This window comes from Pseudorca crassidens, chromosome 2 (genome assembly GCF_039906515.1).
Source record: "Pseudorca crassidens isolate mPseCra1 chromosome 2, mPseCra1.hap1, whole genome shotgun sequence".
NCBI lineage: Eukaryota > Metazoa > Chordata > Mammalia > Artiodactyla > Delphinidae > Pseudorca > Pseudorca crassidens.
In genome coordinates, this window is record NC_090297.1 from 140,794,376 (window position 1) to 140,812,859 (window position 18,484).

The 18,484-nt window shown below is 33.3% G+C and overlaps 1 protein-coding gene across 3 annotated transcripts in view; it reads right to left on the bottom strand.

The window, feature by feature from the left end:
• Nucleotides 1-18,484, bottom strand: part of TPR (translocated promoter region, nuclear basket protein) — a 64,778-nt gene that overhangs the window by 30,740 nt on the left and 15,554 nt on the right. For all 3 annotated transcript variants that reach the window (XM_067728942.1, XM_067728940.1, XM_067728941.1), the window contains exons 9-27: nucleotides 18,383-18,470; nucleotides 17,512-17,652; nucleotides 17,012-17,103; nucleotides 16,382-16,579; nucleotides 14,138-14,245; nucleotides 12,922-13,148; nucleotides 12,093-12,256; nucleotides 11,516-11,649; nucleotides 11,279-11,427; nucleotides 10,095-10,257; nucleotides 8,664-8,798; nucleotides 8,009-8,149; nucleotides 6,882-7,047; nucleotides 5,686-5,852; nucleotides 4,544-4,696; nucleotides 4,000-4,116; nucleotides 1,773-1,976; nucleotides 1,477-1,661; nucleotides 877-1,024 (exon numbers count right to left, since the gene is read on the bottom strand). In XM_067728942.1, the coding sequence (XP_067585043.1) occupies nucleotides 877-1,024; nucleotides 1,477-1,661; nucleotides 1,773-1,976; nucleotides 4,000-4,116; nucleotides 4,544-4,696; nucleotides 5,686-5,852; nucleotides 6,882-7,047; nucleotides 8,009-8,149; nucleotides 8,664-8,798; nucleotides 10,095-10,257; nucleotides 11,279-11,427; nucleotides 11,516-11,649; nucleotides 12,093-12,256; nucleotides 12,922-13,148; nucleotides 14,138-14,245; nucleotides 16,382-16,579; nucleotides 17,012-17,103; nucleotides 17,512-17,652; nucleotides 18,383-18,470 (2,880 nt within the window). The remainder of the gene's footprint in view (nucleotides 1-876; nucleotides 1,025-1,476; nucleotides 1,662-1,772; nucleotides 1,977-3,999; nucleotides 4,117-4,543; nucleotides 4,697-5,685; nucleotides 5,853-6,881; nucleotides 7,048-8,008; nucleotides 8,150-8,663; nucleotides 8,799-10,094; nucleotides 10,258-11,278; nucleotides 11,428-11,515; nucleotides 11,650-12,092; nucleotides 12,257-12,921; nucleotides 13,149-14,137; nucleotides 14,246-16,381; nucleotides 16,580-17,011; nucleotides 17,104-17,511; nucleotides 17,653-18,382; nucleotides 18,471-18,484) is intronic.

Here is an 18,484-nt window from a genome sequence, read left to right on the forward strand (position 1 = left end):
CTTTGTTAGAAACCCCAATTCTGCTCTTTTCCTCCAAGTGTTAACTCCATTGAATTACAGGGTCTGTTTATTATTTCCGTAATGAGAAATGTTTGAATTTGGGTTGTTTTCTCAATAGGATATAACTCTGGAATTTTAAATTTCTCTCTGAAAATGTAAATCCAATAAATCTAATTGTTCAATTATTCACTTTCCCCTGTTTCAATGGTTTATCTCTAGCAGGCATTCCAACTATCAGTTAAAAGAAGATAAATGATTCAAGGTCTTAATTTCCTTCCTTCCAGATGTACAGCTGTTATGCAATAGTAAGCCTTTGGGTGGTAGTGTGGACTAGGAGTTAATAAGCTTATGTTGTGATCACATATTCACTAAGCATCTTTTATTCTCCTTTGGTCAATTGTTTTGACTACATTTTGCACCTCTGATGAGAAAGGAATATTCTGTAGCAGTTTCAACCTACCTTTTTTTCTAAAATGACTATCAATCTATCATGAAAACTACAGCAATAAATTAAGATAACTGAAATTTATTAAGCACTCACTGTGTACCAGACATGATTCTAAACGCTTCATGTGCACTAACTCAATCCTCACTATTATTATCACCCCAATATTACAGACAAGGAAGTTTAAGAGCAAGGAAGTTAAACAATATATCCAAGGCACACATCTCACGGTGTGAAGCTAGAATTTGAAACCAGTCAGTCTGGTTACCATTAGTCTCTCACCACTGTATTGTGCCAGTGTTTACTAATGTTTAATGAATTTACACGTTTAAAAAGAATGCTTATTTCAAACTAAATTTTATGTTATTAGAAACTGAAATGAGCTCATCTCTTGATTTAACAAGTGCTTTCTTAAAGCTTAGGATACATACCTGAACTTTCTCCCTTTCAGCATTTAGACTATCCTGCAGTTCCTGCAGCTCTCTTTCTAAAAGTTCAACCCTTTGTCGATAGCGCAGGCTCTCAACCTGAGCCACTTCAAACCTAGTTTCAGCAATTTCTTTTTCTCGTCGTATAAATCTACAAGAATATGTATTTTATTTGAATAGAAAAATGCCAACAACATAACATTTCAAAACTTGGATAATTTTTAAGATGACAAAAATCATTCACTTTAAAAACTATTTTTACAAAATGCTTTCATTAAAAAATAATGGGGGATATATTTTATTACAGACAGTGGCTTCTATCTTTAAAATAATCCGAAAGGCAATTAATTTTCTAAAGAACCCACTCAAGTTCTTACTATTAGATTCAACTTGAACTAATTTATTTAAATTGGCATATGTCTAAATGTCAAAAGTGATCACTAATTGGGTGATAGTGGCTTTGTTGACTAATAAGAGACAAAATGAGCTTTATGCCTAAATATCCTGTAACTCCCACTTCTCTAATTTATACTTTTATAGTGTAAACTTCATAATTGTTGTTAACCACAGAAGTAAAAAGCATTAAGAATATATTGGATTTACCTGAGAATTTCCAAAATTTGTTCTTGAGATTTTCCTTCTTCACTGAGAGATACATTCAATGGACCTTGTACACCTTCCTTCATAGAGGCGACGATTTTGTCACTTAATTTTTCAATCTGATCATGAAGTAATCTGTTTTGTTTTTCTAGATCTTCACAGCGAGACACACTCTTGGAAACTTCATCCTATAATCCAAGAGTCTATCATAATACCAGATTTTCCAATGTACATTAAAAAAAAACTTTCAATTCTCTAAACATTCTGATGTACAATATGATTATGATGTACAATAATACCTTCAACATTCTCTCTCTTTCCTCCCAAGATGCTTTACATTCCAACAACTGTGATTCTGCTTTCTGGGTTGTTTCTTCCAAGTGCTGACGCACTGACACCATTTTGGAAACCTGTTCTTTGGCAGCTTGTAGAGCTTCAACATCAGCAGCATGTAGCATCAATTCTCTCTCATACTTATTCTGAGCTTCCACAGCTATTTTAGCCTGAAAGGAATTATTTCCCCATTGACATAGATGATTAAAAACCCATAAAGCTAATCTTTGAAAAGATGCACATTGTATTATTTAAAGTAATAAAAGTGAAGACAATCTCTAAATGTACCAAAATAGGAGAATGATTAAAAATCACACTGTAGTGGGAAGCAGCCACACAGCACAGGGAGATAAGCTCGGTGCTTTGTGACCACCTAGAGGGGTGGGATAGGGAGGGTGGGAGGGAGGGAGACGCAAGAGGGAAGAGATATGGGGACATATGTATATGTATAACTGATTCACTTTGTTATAAAGCAGAAACTAACACACCATTGTAAAGCAATTATATTCCAATAAAGATGTTAAAAAATTAAAAAAAAAATCACACTATCTATTTAATGAAATATTAAACATCTGTTCAAAATGAAACTTAAGAAGATGATATAGTAACTCGGAACAGCCTTTATGAAAAAAAGACTAAATATAACTGAGTTACATAAAATACATATATATACACAAAGTGAATGAAGGTAAATGAAAATAATCTATTTGAGTACTGAAAAATGGATACATTATTTGATTCTAATTTCCAATATTATGCTGTTTGGCAATAAGCCAAAGACAATTCATTTTTGTCTAATTTACCTTCAATTTGAAGCACTTTCCCCTGTATTCCATTTTTAAAGTAATCCTGATACATATACATGTTATGTATATAAGCAATATGTAAGCAATAAAGAATAGTAACCCAACAAATGGCTATTAATATACCACCAAACATAAAAATGAGAATGTTTCCAATATCCTTACATGTCTTTCCTTCCCATTCTACCATTTCAATAATTCCCATTTTCCTGAATTGTTTTACCATTTCTTGTTCATAAAAAGCAGTATCACATATACGTGTGTGTGCATGCTGTATGTATACTTAAATAATGTGGTTGTGTACTTTTAAAGCTTATAAACAGTGGTGTATAGAAATCTGTGTAAGCTCAGTAATACATTAAAAAGGTATTAAAATTATTTTGTTGAGAAAAGTATCTCTATCGTGTCTGTAGTACAGCTTTACAACCAGAATTAGTGAAGGACTACAATAATGAAAGAATGTTTGCAGGCCTTCCCTGGTGGCGCAGTGGTTGAGAGTCCGCCTGCCGATGCAGGGGACACGGGTTCGTGCCCCGGTCTGGGAAGATCCCACATGCCGCAGAGCGGCTGGGCCCGTGAGCCATGGCCGCTGAGCCTGCGCGTCCAGAGCCTGTGCTCCGCAACGGGAGAGGCCACAACAGTGAGAGGCCCACGTACCGCAAAAAAAAAAAAAAAAAAAAAAAAGAATGTTTGCAAGTGAAAGCAAGTACACATGTAATCTCCTACTCCTATTTTTCTATATTTTTCCCATTTATCAACTTTGTTTTGTTAATGGATATTGCTCTACAGGTATCTCCTACTTTTTGAAAGTTTGCTTTATGCCACTTTGCTTTTATGAAAAACCTACATTAGCGTCTGTTTTTGCTAACCAAAAGAAATCCAAAGAGCATTTTTGCTTTTACAAAAAAAGGAGAAAAGTGAAAAGTGTTCAGCGTTTGTTTTGCCGGAGCCATTATAGAGGCTGTGCGCACCCCGAGTAGCAAGAGAGGCACCGCCAAGCTCCCTCCCTGAGAACTACACTCAGAATCTCAATATCAAGCTGTCAGAGCTTTGAATTGTGTCTGTGAGCATCTATGCTTTATCTCAATTTATTTTGTGCTTCCATTAGCAAGATGTGTCCTAAGCTAATTGTTTCTTCACTTCATGACATTGCAGTTTACACACGGCTTCATAGGAACTTTCTACTTTTGGACAGCAGGGGGAACCTGTGTTTACTTTTAGCCTTCATATATACTTTTCAACTGATGTTATTCCAAGTTCCACAAGAGTGGAAATAAACCTGCATTTTTGTAAGATTCACCAATCCCCAAAATGCATTAATATACTCCAAGAACTGTTCCCTAAGATCAAAGCTCACTTCTCGATAACTGGCTCTAAGAGTGACACTTACTTGTTCCTGACAGTCCCGTCTGGCTTGCTGCTCATTACTCAAAGCTGTGCCTGCTCTCTGAAGAGCTTCTTGTACTTCATTCTGAACACTATTGAGTGTTTTCTTTAACTCAGATAACTAAATCAGAAGAACAAGATTAAAACCAGAGTTAATTGCAAACTTACTTTAAAAATACTGAAGATAGATTTTTCAAAATACAAGTAGCCCAAAGACTTCTTACTAAATTTATAATAGTCATAACCTGATATAATCTACTGGACAAATTTTGCAGGTCTATGTTGACTCCATATTACTATCTGCAAAAGTCAATTTTTAGGCAGAGGCTTCTAAAAAGCAGCACTGATACCTAGTACCATAAAGTAGTCTTAAATATCCAAAAGGAAACATGTGCAGATGTACAGAGTAAAACATAAAACTAAAATTGTTGGGTATGTGTTCATTCAATATCTGTTGAGATGAACTGAATAGTAGCTGATGAGCTAATTAAAAGAATTTAAATTCTTACCATAGAAAAAGTGATTGATATGGTAAAAACTTAATTTACCTGTTGTTCCATGCTCTCTATGGCTCTTCTCTTGTCATCCTGAAGTTCCTGTTTTTCCTTCTCTACTTCCATTAACTTCTTTTCCAGCTGTGTCTGAAACTCAGCTGACTCTTTTAAGCGAACTTCAATATTCTTATGTACTTCTTCTGTCACCTTTGCCATCAACCAAACAATAAGATACAAAGAATATACATATTTAAAATTATACAGTTACTTTCCCCAAATCTAAACTAAATTTAAAAAATACTAAAATTAATGTTTGCCTCGTATTTTTTTTAAAAAAATCCATCAAATGCTGATTCAAGAGTTCAAAAACATCACTTAAAACTATGCATAATTTACCTCTCTACCTGTTTACTGGTCATTTTTCTTTTTTGAAGTGAAATTTCCAATTTTCATTTTCCCCTCATTCTTCATATCCACTTGCCAAATCTGTCCATTCTACCACTGAAAGGGGTTTTTCTCCCCACATATTTTGATTTTCATGATGCCAGCCACGAAAGGATCTTTTAAAACTGTGGCCCTAGTCTATTGCTATAGCCTCCAAAACAAACTTTGTACCCTCCAATCTATTACATTAATCTTTCTAGTTAAAGCAAATTCTGGTTATGACATGTTGGAAAAAAATCAATGCCTCAATAATCTTACAACGTATAATTTAGTATGACTTGAAAACCTTTCACATTTGGCTCCTGACTACGCTTATAATTATATTCCTCACTATTTCACTTCATAAATGCAACACACTAACTAGCCTTTTTATCTTGGCTGATGGTGCCTTCTACGTGGAATAACTTCCTACCTTTAACTATCCAAATGATGCTTTCTTTCAAGGCTGGACACAAACGCCTTCTCTCCTGTGGAGTTATGCATACTCAAAAGACAAATAATCTCACCTACCTCCCACTCACATCAACATTTCATCTATACCTTTTCTACAGCAATACACTTTCCATGTTGCACAAAGTTTGTGTGATCTTTTTGTTTGTTTTATTTGGCTTATTAGACTCAAGCACTCTTAAGAGGTAAGTGCAATGTCAGTCAAATCCATACTTTTACACAGTGTCTTACACATAGCAACAACCTAACTTAAAAAAAAAAGTTAGTAAGTGTACGCAAACCGATTTCAAAATTGTATATACCTGTTTTTCCTTGTTGAGGGACTCTTCCAAACTAGTAACCATTGCACGATACTGTTCCACATTACTAGTGCTTGTTTTGAGTCTTTCCTTCAAGTCATTCACCTGCTCTTCTGCCTGCCTTAGCTGACTCAGAAGGTCATCCACATCTTCTTTGTTGCTAGGCTGACCTAAAAGATTTAACAGCTTTCTTAAAATGAACACGTTAAAAGATATTAGAGATGACTGTTATCAATCCTGACTGTGAAGTTAGGATTAAGGCTGAAATAAGTAGTTAACTACCTAAAAAGTATATTTCAACCCATACTGAATACCAAAATAAAACCAGGTTACTGTTAGTATGTTATTTCTTCAAAAGAACTTTGCTGTTACAAATATTTTTTTAAAAAAAAGATACTTAAAAAGAGAATACAAAATATTTCCACTAAACTGAGACAGTTACTTGAAGAAATTACCATTCTTAATTTATTTAAACGTTGTTTATTCCAAAACACTACACCTTAATCATTTAGTGCAATTTTCATTCTAAAATTCATGGAAAAGGAAGAAATTGCAGATTAGAAAGAATGTTTTCATACCATATGATAACAAGAAAGAAGTATTGGATAATTATATACATATACTATATATATCACATATACACATATATACTTATGTTTTAAATTTCTCTTCTATTAAGAAATAAAACCATGTAGAAAATCTGGACACAATGGCTTTGCATTTGAAATAATGTATTGACAAAGAGAAGCAAAACCTAATGAGACAAATCTTTTACCTGTGGCTATCAATGAGCAAAAATTAGAAATGTTGCTCTAAAAGAGACCAAGCCAACCAATTATTTCTGTAAGTGAGCCATATCATTACAAATTCAACAAGTAACCTCATCTCGAAAGGGAGAGTTAAAAATTCAAATATTAACCCTCCACAAGAGAAACATTCTTAAAGTATCAGTAAAATGGTTTCAATAATTGGAAAACTAAGAGCATATCTTGGTCAGCTGCCATATGTACAACTATTCCGAATCTTCCAAGTCTGCAAATTTATTAATTTAAGTGGAAAACTGAGCTTTACTATAGGAACAATAAAGGTTTTTTGTTTTTTAAATCTTTTGCTAGTATCCACAAAGAATAGGCTATTTATCTACAGGATATGTTATAAACCTAAAGAGGTACTTTTTATCAGCCTACTTAATTATTTACCTTTACCAGTTCTCTGTGAGGACTGAGAAGCAAGCTGGACTTCCACATTACTAAGGTGCTGTTTCAATGTAGCAATTTCCTTTTGAGCATTTTTTAACAGTTCTTTTGTGTTAAGATGAAGATTAGTCTCAGTATCCAGCTGTCTCTTTGTATCTAAAAGTTGAACCTATAAGAAAAAATACATTAACCCTACAAACATTTACCTTTAAGTTCTTAAGTAACTAGAGGTTCAAGTTATCTTTTTACAGAACTTTAACACTCTGGCTAAAACAGGGTAACAGAGATGAGATTTACCTCCCCATCTGAAACAACCAAAATCAAAAAAACAAACACCAACCAAAAAACCCCAGACAAAACACATTAGAACAACTGTGATACCTGAGTTAGGAAACAAAAGAGGTGAACCCTACAATTTCCCAACTTATTGATTTAAGAGTGTGCAGGCTAAGGCATAGGGAAGGGAAATGAGGCCCACAGGATTCCTGAATTGAGAACATAGAACTGAGAGTAGAAGAAGGCTAGTCTGAATTCATAAGACAATCAGAGAGACGAGAGCTGCACTGAGTACTGTGATTTGCACAGGATCCCTCTTGAATATTCAGCAAAATTGTGATCAGTGCATGCCTATGAAATTACCCTAGACAGGGTAAAGAATCACCCAAAGAGACTGAATGAAGACTCTCTGGTGCTCAGAGAGAGTTATTAGGAATAAATAATGCCTGTTTCCAGCAGCCTGACTGCAAAAGCTCTTAATTCACTGGGCACTGGGACTAGTAGTCAGGAAGATACTGGCTTGGTAGCAGTGAATAATTAGTTCTAAACTGAGCACTGCTTTGGGCCTGCCTAATAAATCGTAAAAAATATATTCAATAGAATCAAACTATTTTCAATGAACTTTACTGCATTCCAGAACAAAGTTCAAGATTTATAGAAATACAGAAATATCCAGCACCCAATAGGATAAAACCCAATCAAAAATTACTAAGCATACAAAAAGGCAAGACAAACTTACGAGTCTGTAAGAGATCTCTTCAAAACTATGCTTCAACATGAGATGACAGTTTATCTACACACCAGCTTAATTTTTAAACATAAACATTCTACAGAAATTCAGAACACAGACTCACATCTAGATTTCTAGTAAGTGTATGCCTTTGTTCCACCTCATTTTCCAACTTCTTCTTTAGATGGGATATCTCATGTTCCAGTTTTTCTATCTGGCTACTAAGCCTTTGTTTGGTTTCTGTTTCAGATCGTTCCAATATTCCCTAAGGTAAAAAAAGATTTTTGTTATACTTAAGAAAAAAGTAACCCCCCCCCCACACCAAAAAGAAAACCCAAAGGCAATAGAAAATTATGGGAATACAACTCATTTCTACATGAAGAGGTTAATATCTAAAACATTTACCAAGAAGGTATTTGACATTATCCATACTAAAACATCTATTTAATAGGGAAAATAAAAACCATATTACCAATGGCCATTCAGATTTCTTGAAGTTTTAAAGACTATAAACCAAAGATTAAATCTTGTACGCAATTAAACTGTACAGGACTCTAAATATAGACCTGAGGATTAAAACTGCCAATTGCATGGCTTCAGTCAGTTTTCTTTAAATGTTTTATTTAGAATATTGACGTCTTAATAAACTTCAAATTCAATGATCATAATGCATGACAAAAATGACATGAATTTTCTCATTAAGAAACCTGAGAAAATACAATGTCAAAATTGTTCAAATATAACTTAATTTTTCTACATGTCCTTTTTTATTTGGTTACCTGAATTGTTTGCAGATTAGTTAGCAGCAAGTTTTGCCCTCTTTGTTCAGCCAACAAAGATTCTCTTTGCTGAGAAAGACGAACTTCTGACAATTTAAGCATTTCCTTTTCCTTTTTCAAATTTTCTGCTCTTACCTTGAGGCAAATACAAGTTAAAGAAAAAATATTGAAAAGCAATGTGTCAAATGTAATAACACAGTTATAAAATTAAAATGATTCTTCATTACTATATATTTCTTAATGTTAGAAACTAACAGTAGAGACTACATCTCTTCACTATATAAGGAAATACAACTCTTAGTTTCATGTATTGAAATATGAAGCAAATATTGGAAATACTAATAGATCAAAGGAAAAAATCTTGCAATTACCACAAATACACTATCTTTGCTCTAACAAATCAGACTTTAAAACAAACAATAAAAAAATCTAAAATGCCAGAGTGTAAGAGGCAAAACTGAAAAATTGTGCTATAGTCATACCTGCATACTATTAAATTATGCAAGTTTAGAATCTAAGCTTGGTTTCTAAGGATCTGTTTGAAAGTGCTGACTGATCTATTTAAACTTTTTTCCCCCATAAAGACTCTGAGTTTCATGGGATATAGGAGGGTTCGCTGAAAATCAATATCCTCAAATATTCATATTTTCAGGATGAGTCAAAAACTATCAATCATAAAACTTACTCCACCAGTTTGAAAAAGTGCTGCTGTCTAGTCTCCACAAAGGAGTGGGTACAAGACAAAAATGAAAGAATATAGCCAACAGAATTAGAAAAGCTAGGTTTTAAGTCCCAACCAACCCATCTCTCATCATGGCCCCAAAACAGGCAAATTACTTAGCTTCTGCGTCTGTTTCTCGATAGGCCAAATGGGGGACAACTGTACCTAGTTCATAAGTAATGATTAAAAAGTTGTAAGAGACAATTTTATAAAAAGTAAAGCATTGTATGAAAATTTATCTTCAAAGAATTTAGAATTTAGTTGAAAGTACTGTCAATTTCTGATTGACATTTATATTCATCATTCATTTCATCAATTATATTTTATTCATTGAAATTCAGAAATATAATTCAATGCTAATGAAATTTTTATACTGTCCTTTATTAGAAATAAGAATGGATAAAATATTCACCCACTGCCTTTGTTGTAACTAGAGCAACAGTGACTTACAAATTTATTTTGAAATGGAAAATCTGTAAGACAATCTTAGTCTAGACAAACAAACTTCTTTCCCTCTCCAGTTTTATTAGAAACAATCACCCAACTGATCTGATGGACAAGTGGATGCCTGGAAACTATTTGATAAGGACATGTAATTCACAAACCTCAAATATCTACATTACACCAACCAGTAAAAGCAAAGTAATAATTAAAAAACAAGTGTCAAATGCAACTTATAACGCAAGTGAGATGCCGGAAATTGGTCTCACTTCTGCAACAGCTAGCTTTTCATTAGCTCCTCTCAAATCTTGTGTCATTGTGTTGATGATCTGTTCCTGCTTTTGAGTTGCTGCAGTGAGTTTCTGATTTCTCTCGTGTAGGGATGTTATTTCTCGACGATATCCTTCAACATTATCTTGTAGCATTTCATAACTTATATGAAAAAAAAAAATTCCATAAGCAACTGAAGTACTATATCCTAGCTTAGTTCCTTGATTTTCACAAGAACTTAATTTTACATGATTAATAATATGAAAACAGTGGCTTGTGTAATAATGTAAAAATCTCCATTCTTTTTTCTAAATTCCACATTTAGCAGTCAAATTCAAATTCTAATTAAACACAGTATTTCATGCTGAATTAACTTTTTAATCTTACTCATTTACAAGTATTCTAATCATATTCAAAATAATGCCATATAATGTTGATACACGAGACACCCATCACTATACAGTATGCAATTTAAGATATTCACTCATGGTTAGTGATGGATTTTTGCCAGTCCTTTTTTTCTCTCTAAAATTCTTCATGTTATTTTCTTATGTGCTTGAAAGCTTAGAAAATGGCTGGCTAGAGCTATCAACATAGGAGAAAAAAAGGTGCTTTTATTGGAATATCAAACTGTTGGAATGTACAGAGACAACTTCTTGTCATATACTTACAAAAACAGTTTGACCATGTAGTATACAAAGAAATAAGTTTTCTCCTAACTTGATAAACTAACAAGTATTCAATGGCTCTGGTAATAACTATGGAATGAAATTTACCATTATTCCTTTGTTAAGTGACCAAGAAAGTGAATTTTCCCAAAATTAACTCGCTAGAGCCTGCTTCTCTTCTACCTAGACTAGAAAAGGCTGAATTTGCTCACAGTTCTCTTATCTTCCTTACTTAAAATAATTAAGTCCTATGGAAACAGTATCTTCTTTAATCTCAGGAAGGAAAAATAGCAACATTCCTTACATGAACTTCAACTTAACTAAATAACTACCTGGACTCCTTAGCAATATCCAGGAAAATCATTAACCAAAAGTAAAAAATGAACCCCTGTACATCTCATCCTGGATCAGAATCCACCAAAAAAAAGTAACACTATTGCAAATTAACACTTGAATTTGATTCAACTGAAAACTAAGTATACCGTTTAGACTTAATTTTTGAAAAGAAAATTTACCGTTTAGAAGCAAAATCTAGCTGGGTAGAAATTTTGGTATTTTGTGATCGCAAATCTGTGACTTGCTCCTGAAGTTTCTCAAGCTGCTCATTCTGCATTTTTTCATTATCTGCCTTTTCTTTTTTGTAGTTCTCAAAAATTTCCTGCAACTAAATATTGGAGAAATTATTAGAAGATGATAGTCCATGTTCTCAAAAAACCTGACCCAAGATAAAGCTGTAAAGGTGGGGTCTTTACCTGTTTAAGGGCAGCCTTGGCTTCTATAGCCTCTGCTGACTCAATTACAGGTACTGGAGTAGGAGTGGAAACAGTCTGTGATGTACTTGAACGTTTTTGAGTTGACACAAGAGAACTATCATCTAAGCTTGAAGCTTCAGAAACGTAAAAAGAATGATGTAACATTTCTTCACAAAATACGTCATTACCAAAAAACAAGCTGACTCATTTAAATGAAATCATAAGATTATAGAAATTATGAGACAAAGAACCTACTAAACAATTTATTAAAGTTATTTATGACTTCTAGTTAAATAAAGGTAATTTTTGCAGATTAAATGTCAAAACATAACCAGAATAAACACTGTAATTCATTGCCTCTCAGATGCATATTTTTCAACAATGATCAGCATTTTTCTTACCTAACATATTTTAGAATTGATGACGTGCTATGATCACTCATATATGGTAGTCAAATTTGAAGTTAGCACTGTTAAAGTAGATACTAGTTATATTGCGAAATCCATTCCCTAATATATATTTCAGAAATATTTCCCCAAAATACTTGGAAACTTTTAAGATACGTATAAAAACGTACCTTGTAAAGGAATGGTAACTCCTGTTGTCTGTGACAACAAAATACGGTACATATCACGCTGACGAACTATGGAATCAACAAGCTGCATTTGATGTCGTCGTGATTCACGGAGTTGTTCCAGTTCAGCGAGGGCGCTCTCAAGTTTGAGCTGAAGCTCAGTTATTCTGCAGGAAAAGAAATCAGTCTATTTCACAGGACTGAGATTGAGAGGCAGTCATAATTTCTATTGCAAATTGACTAAGCATTTTATCGCCTATCATTAAGCACAGTATTTTCATCTCTCTTATCCTTTCTTTCTTCTGCTGCTATTTTAAGAATCACTTTTAAAACCCCCACCATATAGGACACAGACACTCACCAACGTCATCTGAAAAATTTGTTTGCAAAAATTAAACCAATTCCACTGAGTCCAAACTCCAGTCTTCTTACTTTCATAGCCATTCTTCCTCCTCTAGTACCAAAACCATTTTTTCCCAAAAAATTCTTTACTGTAATTCCTTAAATATCTTCTCCATGAAGCCTGGCCTGTTCCCTAAAATCTAGGCTGGGTCTCATACCCTACGCTCCCATGGATAGGCTCATCTATTACAGCACTAATCACACTGAACTAAAATTATCTATTTATTGATCTTATTATCTATTTTATCTATTATCAGTCTCATCCACAAACTGAGGTCCCTGAGAGTAGAATTTTTGTTTTTTTGGGTATTGTTGCTCAGCTGTTTTTTTTCTCCTAAATCACTATATTCCCAATATCCAGCACTGTTAGGGGCACACAAAAGGTTTCAATAAATGTTTGCTGAATAAACCAAAGTAGTCTATTGCTTACTTGGATGAAGTTGTTTCTTGTTCTTCTCTTTCTCTGGTTTCCCCAAGTTCCCGAAGGGCCACTAAGAGACGTTGATTTTGCTGTTGAAGCTCTTCAATGTTTCTGTAAGATACTAGGTGCTGTGATATTACTTCAGATGAACTACTTATATCAGCAGAGCTTACTTCCTCATCACGGATTACATGGTTACCCCTCGCTTCTTCAAGTTCCATTAGAAGCACTCTAATCTAAAAAAGGGTTTTAATATGTTATCAAATAGTATTGGCTTCGATTCTGGAAATGTTTAGAAGAAAAGTAAAAATTTTCAAATGACAATGTTACTTTATGAACACTGTCAACTTAGTATTAAATTATCTTGAAAAACAAAACATCAAGCTTATCATTTTAGATATTAAGGCCTAAATAAAGAAAACCTTAATGGAAAAATTTATTTTTCATTTCTATGGACGTACGTAATGAAAACTACTATTTTTTTAAAAAACAGATTCCAGAAGCATGGTTCCATTTTTCTAAAACAAAGACCAAATAAAACACACAGAAATATATACCCATTTTGTGTGTGTGTGTGCGTGTATGCTTGCACTCGCATGCTTATATATGTATTATGTGGTGGGGCAGAAGGGGAGCATGAAAAATAGATGTTAATTTCATTCATGTGAAATTTTTATCTATGTTTGTGTGTACGTGTGTATACCCACACACAAAAATTAGGGTAAAATATATGAACAAAACAGACCTACATTTCCAAACCAGTTAAATAAAAAAGTGGTAGGGTAATGCATTTATAGATGCATATACAAAATGCATGATTGTATTTTAGTAAAAACAAAGAATGTTTACATATGTTTACATATGCTCTTGTGTATCTGTACATATAAGAAGACGTGAAAGAATACACCATTGGTGAAAGAATAACACCATTCTGTTAACTCTGGGACTTGGGCAGGGGAAGAAAACTTTTATTTACCTTTGAATTACTTCATTTATTACAACCAGTACCTTCAATTTGAAAATTTATCAAACACATAAGGAAAAGAGAAGGGGGAGCAGCTACGGGAAAACAATGACTAGGCTGCAATTCTGCTAGAGTGGTTTTCTTAGTTGATGAGAATTTCGTATGTGCTAGTTCTACCTTACATACCTGCAAACAGATTCAAACACTACTAGGCAGTCAGTTCAGGGAAAAAATACAGGAAAAGAAACAAAAAATTCTAACCTGTTGTGAAAGATCTTTTATTTGTACTTCCATTCTTTGATTGTCTCTTTCAAGCACAGATGAATGTTTATTGGCTTTATCTGTGTCCTCCTGCAATCGCTGAATCTCCTTTAAAATGAAAAGTCAAATGAAAATTGTTTTTCCTTCTAAGATCTATATAAATAGCAGTTACACAAACAACAAAAATATTCAGTGCTCAAATACCACAGTAATCAACTTATAAATAAAAAAATTCTATATAATATACTAGCCTCTAAAGAGAAATTTCTTAAAAATAGGAATACATGTATTTCTTAATATCTCAAATATTGCTCATTATAATGTTCATCACTGTACGATAATGATGAGGAATTCCCCCTAAGTTAACTGTGAACTACAATGTTACAGCCACACCAAATTCATAGTGTATTATCAAATGATATCAGAGAAATACTCTCAAAAGCTTCGTTACTAAGACAAAAACAAAGGACTGCATTACAATGATGATCATTATTATACTATCTGGTAATAAATTTTAAAAGTAAAAAATGTTGGGTAAGATGCATAAAAGACTTGGTTTTATTAAAAATGCATCAGGAATTAATTCTAAAGAAGCAGCAGCCAATGTAACAAGGCTGTTAAAAAAAGGAAAGAAATTACAGCATATTGCAGTGCTCTGTAAAGTTTAGCATCACAATATCATTAGGGATTTAGGGGCACAGTTTTAAGGAGCTTGATGTAAGCAAAAAATATCTTTGAAATCTTATGTTTTATCTCAAATTTATACAAAATTTGCTTCTTAATGTACTGTTTTCACATACTAATGTTTTACACACTATTCGAGTGAAAGATGGCTCATATTTTTCCTGGTGTTTAAAGTACCTCTGAGCACAGTGCCCTCAGGGAACATGGATAAACCAATTTCAGTTGACAAAATGAAGCAGGCAAATATTCATGAAAGATGGTAACGACACAAATCTACTGAGTTCAAACTGGGATAAATTAAGATGCCAAGGAAGGAAGTAATCTGGCTATAAAACTCTAAGAATCTAACAAATAAGCACCACAGAATCTAGACTGGACATGATGTATGTTATGGACAGAAGATTCAGCTATGAAAAACATACAGAAATTATCTTTAAAGTCTTCGGCAGTTATGAAAAATGTCTGTGTTTATTACTGTGCCTGTATGTTAGTGATGAATTAACAAATAGGTTTCCCCCACAATGAACAGCTGCTATTATCTAATTTTTAAGCCCCTCTACTTTACTACCTCCTTCAGACAATAAGCTCCAAGCAAAATGCTCACTCTCAACAGTGAGAAAGTCAAGTAGATCCAAAGGACCTCTTTTTAAACCACATCAAAGGGGCAGAGGTGTGTCTAAAACCTAATATTCTGTCAAGGCAAGACTGCTAGACATCATTTGATTTAGGAGAAAGAGAACATTAGACACAATACACCCTGATTTAAACTGACATCTAAATTGTAATAACAACAGCAACAAAAGTTTAAGGTGAATTAAGGATACAATTTATTTATACAATATATTTATACTCTCAAAAAAAATTATCAGTTTAGATACAAGTTGATTTAGCTGATTTTCCCCAATAAAACTTGCTTAATAAATCTTGAAGATTTCTCAGTAATAACAGTTGTATCCTAAAAACAACATTATCAGCATATAAATACTCTTTTTAAACCATTACCTATTAAAAAGGAATCTTAAGAGGTAAAGAATATTTACAAACTTCTTTAGTACTTCTAATATGCAAAGGAACAGTAACAAAATAATGTATATAAAGATTTGCCAAATTGTGAAACGATATTTAAAAAAAGGAATTCTTTTCAATGGTAAGTCAAACAATATTGTCATTTCTAGACAGAATATCAGAATTGCCTGACAAAAAATGACTATTGCTAAATTTAGAAAGGTTCTATTAACAGAGATTGTTATTTTAATCTGAAGAGTAGCCCAGGGAGATTTGGCTATTTATCATCCACTAGAGAACCCTACAGAAATCATCCCAAATGTCTTAAAAAATGCTAAAGGTTTTCAATGTTAGCTGAATAAAGATAAAACATTTTGCAATTACAGATGTTTAATAATGTAATGACAAGTTCTAAAATATATAATTACCCTATCACTGAAAAAGTGGTTAGCCTTTTAACTTAAATTCTTTAATTCTAAGAAAGAACTACCCTATCTAGTAAATGGTTTCTCATATGTATTTTTTCTACAGTTAAAATTTAGGAATGGAACCAACCTTCATAGCTTGTTCAAGCTTAACAGATAAACTTGCCACAGCTTTCTGGGCACGTTCATACTCCTCACGTTGGCGTTTCAAAATTGGTGCTTTGGCTTCAACTTCTTTCACTATTTCATCTAGATACTTATTAATTCTTTTGTTCTCTAGTTTCTCCAAAAGCAGCTGATCCTGAGTTTCCACATAAGCATTATACAGCTGAAAGAAGAAGAGGGGTCATTTCAAACCTAAGCATAACAGATATACACAGTTTGTCTAGCTTCTTCATAAACATTCATTAGCAATTACACAAGATGGAAATCTTTACTGTATGTTACACAGAACCAGGAACCAAGAAAGCCTTTCCTGGGGACTTCCCTGGTGGCACAGTGGTTAAGACTCCACGCTCCCAAAACAGGGGGCCCAGATTCGATCCCTGGTCCGGGGACCAAGAGTTTGCATGCCACAACTAAGGAGCCCATGAGGCACAACTAAAAACAAACAAACAAACAAAAAAAGTAAGAAAGCTTTCCCTAAAACGATCCGTTAATCACTAGGCAATTTTAAGAATAATTTTTCTGGGGCATAAGTGTCAGAGAGATGTGAACACTTTTGCTGAAGGAAAATAACAAGATTTAATACCATTTTTACCTCAGTTAGCTTCATGCCAGGTTTCACTATCTTAGCTACGGCTGCTGCAGTAGGAGACATGGCTGCAAGCTCTTCTTCAGACAAGATGGCCCCTGAGCCAACACACAGAAATCGAGTATATTTTTGTAAAATTTCAAAGTAAAGCCACTAATATTTCTTACAAGTAAAAGTGATACCTACTGTACATTACATATAAATTCCTATGAAGACTATATAAAATATGACAAGTAACACAATTCTAAAAACCATGCAGTAATTATAGTTAAAACTATTCTGGAAATTGACACACAATTATGTGTGATCAAATGGTACTTATACCTAACAATACAATAAAGATACAGATAAAGTAACGCAGAACTAAAAATAAATAAATTGTAATGCTATAACTTAATGAGTTTCCTACATCACAACATGACAAACACTATTAGTGAAGTTAAGTGAGGACTATGTAGGGAAGTTCTAGTATTTCAAACCTTTAATAAGCATCTATTAATCCATACCTTTACGTTTTGTGGCAGAAAGCAGGTCATTTGCATTCTCTAATTCCTTCTCTAATTTCCTTATTTTCTCAAGCATTTCTTTTTCCATTTGATCTTTAGATTCCTCTACTTCTAGAAGATGATCTTGTATTGCTTTATTGGCTAAAAACATTTTTAGAGACAGAATAATCAAGCACATAATTAAAATCTTTAAGTTACAGAATGTAACAGAATAGTCAGCACACAATATTAAATTCTACAGAGGCTGTGGTTGACAGTTATTACCCACTGGAAGCTCTTGATGTACTTATAATTCCTGAGGTGTCCTGGCCTAGTCAATCTATTTCTCCTTTTGATGTCCCTTTTATAAGAGGGGAAAATAGGGGAACTCAAATTATAAAAAAAGTGGCTCTAAGTGTCTCTTTGGTTTTAATCTGATCTTAGATGTCTAGAACATAGGAAATGCCTGGAAAAGATCATACATAAATAACTTACATTAAAAAAAAGCAGGAATATATGAAATCAAAGACTTTAAAATACATTATAACTTAAAAAGTAAGGCTTATTTATGGATCAAGAGAGTACCCAAACTATAAACCTATATGTATTTATCAAAGGAAACGTTTCAAAAATGGAAGAAAAATTTCCTATTACAATCAGAATATATATATAAGGTTATCAAATGAAACAGAAAAATGTTAGCTACTTATATTTTCAAATATTTGCTGAAAATAGAATTTAAAATTTCTTGAACTAAGGATCTTTCTTCTATATCAAATTTTGTCCCTAATAAGGTATCTGACCTCCAAATCCAAAAATCTACAGAAGGGTAAAGAAAACAGTACCTTCTATCTAAAAACAAAATAATCTTCCCATAATTGGAAAGTCTTACCTTCTCCAGCTTCCTTCAAAAGTTTGTGTAATTCATCCACTGCTCGGGTCAGTTCATTGCTCTTTGCCTCTGAATCATCAGCAGCACTCTAAAATTTAATCT